Source organism: Sinocyclocheilus rhinocerous, unplaced genomic scaffold (genome assembly GCF_001515625.1).
Source record: "Sinocyclocheilus rhinocerous isolate Xijiao unplaced genomic scaffold, SAMN03320098_v1.1 scaffold3375, whole genome shotgun sequence".
Taxonomy (NCBI): Eukaryota; Metazoa; Chordata; class Actinopteri; order Cypriniformes; family Cyprinidae; genus Sinocyclocheilus; species Sinocyclocheilus rhinocerous.
In genome coordinates, this window is record NW_015650030.1 from 114327 (window position 1) to 118619 (window position 4293).

Consider the following 4293-nt stretch of genomic DNA (forward strand, 5'->3'; position numbering starts at 1 on the left):
CTATTTGTCATTTTTTCACTTTAGACCTGATGGCAATAAAAGAAGAGAGTCAAGAACTGAAAGAAACAGAAGAGAAAGATCAAAATGAGAGACATAATTTCTTTGTTGTAGAAAAATCCATACCGACTGAAACAAATTCAGTTCAGAAGACCAAATCTCCCAGTTACTTGACTTGCCATGAATGTGGAAAGTGTTTCACATTAAAAGTAAACCTTAATGAACACATGAAAATTCACACTCGAGAGAAGCCGTTCACATGCCAGCACTGTGGAAAGTGTTTCACACTAAAAGGAAGCCTTAATGAACATGTAATCATTCACACTGGAGAGAAGCCGTTCATATGTGATCAGTGTGGAAAGTGTTTCACTAAAAAAGGAAATCTTAATAAACATATAACCATTCACACTGGAGGGAAACCGTTCACATGTGATCACTGTGGAAAGAGTTTCAGATATAAAGAAACTCTTAAATCCCACATGAGAGTTCACACTGGAGAGAAGCCGTTCACATGCCAACACTGTGGAAAGAGTTTCACACTAAAAGGAAACGTTAAACAACACATGAAAATTCACACCGGAGAGAAGCCGTTCACATGCCAACACTGCGGAAAGAGTTTCGTTACAAAAGGAAACTTTAATGAACACATGAAAATTCACACCAGAGAGAAGCCGTTCACATGCCAAAACTGTGGAAAGAGTTTCGATACAAAAGGAACCCTTAATCAACACATAACCATTCATTCAGGGAAGCCATTCACATGTGATCAGTGTGGAAGGAGTTACAAATATGAAGAAAGCCTCAAGTCCCCCATGAGAGTTCACACTGGAGAGAAGTCGTTTGCACGTGATCTGTCTGGACATGGTTACAAATACATTGAAACCCTTAATTCCCACACGAAGAGTGAACATTCAAGAGAGAAGGGTTTTGTGTGTCATCAGTGTGGAGAGAGTTTCAGCTGTAAAGTAAGCCTCTACACTCATGTGAGACTTCATACTACAGAGAAGGCTTTCACCTGCAAACTGTGTGGGGATAGCTTCTCACAAAATGGAAATCTTAAGTCACACATGAGAATTCACACTAGAGAGAAGCGATTAGGGTGCACAGAGTTTCAGACGTAACCCTTGAGTCACACATGAAAAGTCCTTACAACTGTAAACTCTGTAGGATCATAGAAACGTGTTATTTACTACTATAAAGTGACATGACTGGGGATGTTTTTTGGTACCAGAAAATATGCATCTCTGTGAAATGAAGGTAACATTCACACTGCTTACCCAGATCCACAGAAGGAGTTCTACTTGGACGCTGGATTCTCCAGCCACTGCCTCAGCGCTGGTATATACCAACGGCATGACCAGGACAAAAGAGTGGTCGCATATGCCAGCAAGACTCTTCTTCACCCAGAGTGCAAATACTCAGACTGTGAGAAAGCCCTGCTCTGTACTGTATGGGCCATCCAGAGATTCTCCAACTACATCGGAGCACAGAAAGTGATCATAGAAACTTGTCACCAGCCTGTCACATTCCTCAACAGCCAGCGCATCCGCGACGGTGTGGTCACAAACGCACGCATAGCCACATGGCTCATGGCCCTCCAGGGGCGCAATGTAGAAGCACGATATGCTCAAAATCACAAGTCGGCGCTGGGAAACGGACTGGCAGCCTGCCAAAGCTGCTCCGATGACACACCGACTGAGATCGTAGAAGCAGAAAGGCCCCAACTACTGCCACCTACCTGCCACAGGTATTTTGACGAGAATGTCTGCCAAGGCATGCCCACAGCCTACGTCGATGGATGTTCCTACAACCACGAGGGCATCCTAAAGGCAGGTGCTGGTGTTCTCTGGCTAAATGATCGACCCTACCCACCACAATACTTCAAGCTGGGTCCACAATTATCACAATATGCTGAGATAGCAGCTATTCTCATAACCCTGCAGATAGCATCAACCCATAACATCAGAGAACTGCTCATCTGCACAGACTCCAACTATGCCAGACTCGGCTTCAGATGCCATCTTCCAGGCTGGAAGCAAAATGGTTTCAAGAGAGCAAACAACAAACCAGTTAAACACCAACACCTGTTCCAGGCATGCGACGACATCACATGTGAACATGATATGATTGTCTACTGGAAAAAAGTGAAAGGACACTCGAAGCAACCTGGTCCAGACAAAGACCTCAACGACCAAACGGATGCCCTAGCCAAAGCAGGTGCACTACACGGCGAGTTATGGTCTCCACCAACCAACCCACCCACCCTTAACGTGGCAGTCATAGCCCGCAGCAAACACACTCAACCCACCAAAATGCCCACCTCACAGCCGCTTACGCTGGCTCCTCAAATCTCCACTAATGACATTGCCGCATGCAAGCCTCTGACTCCTCCATCAAAACTATTCTTCACCACCTCTCTGACCCCTCCAGCCACCCTATCACACCAGATGAACTTGCTGCTGCCCCAAGCCTCAAACGGCTATACCACGTAACACACATGCTGCGTGTGATAAACAACATCCTGTTTTATGCCCCTGATGACCTCACTGCACCAAGGCTTGTGGTGCCACAGTGCCAAAGGGGGGTGATGCTGATGTATGCTCACGACGCACCATGTGCGGGACACCACGGCACAAGAGCCACTTATGAGACTCTGCGGGTTACAACCCATGCAAAGAGAGACACTCTGCCCTGCTGAGGCCAAGCCTCGCGCACAAGTCACAGAAACGCAAGCAGAGACTGTGGGAAATCAGTGGCTCATCAACACGCCCATCCGTGCCGCCACACTGACCTATGACCAGCATTACAGGTGAACTTCGTCAGCCAAAAGGGGGGGATTCTGTAGCGTCTGCTTAAAATCATGGATGATCATTGGGGTTTTATGTCTTTAGAGACCCCTCTTAGCCTTTTGACATTTGCATATAAATTACAGTCCTGGCCCCAGATTCTACATTTATATATTAGGGATGGAGCTAAATCATCTCTCTTTAATTTCACTAACGTTACTTATTTACAAAGAGTAAGTTTATCATCACTTGATTATAAGGATTTCATAGCTTATCATAAATCTGTGGACTTATATATATATATATATATATATTTCCTTTTTAGCCAATTGCAAACAGGACAACGCAAGCCTTAAGGAAAGCTGAAGAAAGCCTGTTCTCTGCATTAGTTCTCTGAGAGTGGGCTATACTTCCACAGCCTAATGTTGTATTAGTACTAGTTACAGCCCTGAATGAATGGCCAGAATTACCCTGCTCATATTCTACCCACACCCTTACTTGTTTCTTACTTTGTTTAATAATTATTACACAATACTAACTTTTCCACAGTGGAGGGCTGCAGTAGTCCCAATGGTGTGATAAGGAACCAGTCCAGCACCAGTAGTAGTTGTAGCCATATGTGGCACAGGGGTGATCATCCAAGCACCTCTCTCCATGAACTGTGACAAGTGAGTACCGCGGTGAGCCTGAGTGACACATGTAGGAATTGAGTTTGTGCTGGTACAGGCAGGGAGAGGAGCAGCAGGGCTTGGTTCCAGCTCCCAAGTAGCATTGACAGCTGTCACTAGAGTCTGTGATGCTTTGGCAGGGGGATCCATCAGCTGCAGTCTTCTGCTTCTCCGGGACCAACAGGCATTCAACAGCATCTGACACCTTGGGCACATCCCTCTTTCTGAACTCATCATGCACAATTGTCCTTTCTTGTGGTTTAATAAGACAAGCACTTTCAGCAGAAGCCTTCATTTTCTCTGCCACAATGTAGTAAGTGTCCATGTTGTCAAAGGCTAATTTTGCTCCCAGCTTAGATACTTTGACATTCATTGCAGATGATATGCTGTCACTGCTGACCAACCTTTTCACTGCTCCAAATGTGTTCTGCACATCTGAACTCTGGAGTCTTTGGTTCCCTGACAGATTAATTTTGTTCTTAAATTCTATCTGAACCTTGCTTGATTTAGAATTGTCATCAAAACAGTCATCAACAAAAATCCTAACTGAATGAGAAGTATCTGAGTGCTCACTATAGAGTGCACTGAGCCGATAATTCAGGGCTGAGACTCCCATCACGCTTATGCTGCCTTCCGGCAGGTTTTCCCCTATATAGCCGAAGGAGAAAGACTTGCTGTCATCACTGTTGTGTTTATAACAGACAGCCGTCCAGATGTGAGAGGGAACGATCACTCTTTCAGGGTCTTCAGAGATTTCCCTTTGTGGTATCTTTAGATTTGCATTGGGTACCGTACCTGTGACAATGTAGACTGTTGCAGAATAACCATCATTATTAAGTGTG

At 45.0% G+C, this 4293-nt stretch overlaps 2 protein-coding genes across 2 annotated transcripts in view; one reads left to right on the forward strand and one right to left on the reverse strand.

The window, feature by feature from the left end:
- LOC107711454 (gastrula zinc finger protein XlCGF57.1-like) overlaps positions 1-1237 on the forward strand; it is a 4852-nt gene extending 3615 nt beyond the window's left edge. The window contains exon 4 of the mRNA XM_016516438.1: positions 173-1237. Within this exon, the coding sequence (XP_016371924.1) occupies positions 173-1118 (946 nt within the window). The 3' untranslated portion in view covers positions 1119-1237. The remainder of the gene's footprint in view (positions 1-172) is intronic.
- A 1303-nt stretch (positions 1238-2540) lies between these two features.
- LOC107711450 (uncharacterized) overlaps positions 2541-4293 on the reverse strand; it is a 2929-nt gene continuing 1176 nt past the window's right edge. Inside the window, exons 3-4 of the mRNA XM_016516436.1 lie at positions 3323-4293; positions 2541-2650 (exon numbers count right to left, since the gene is read on the reverse strand). The exon at positions 3323-4293 is cut by the window's right edge and continues 11 nt beyond it. Coding sequence (XP_016371922.1) covers positions 2541-2650; positions 3323-4293 — 1081 coding nt within the window. The remainder of the gene's footprint in view (positions 2651-3322) is intronic.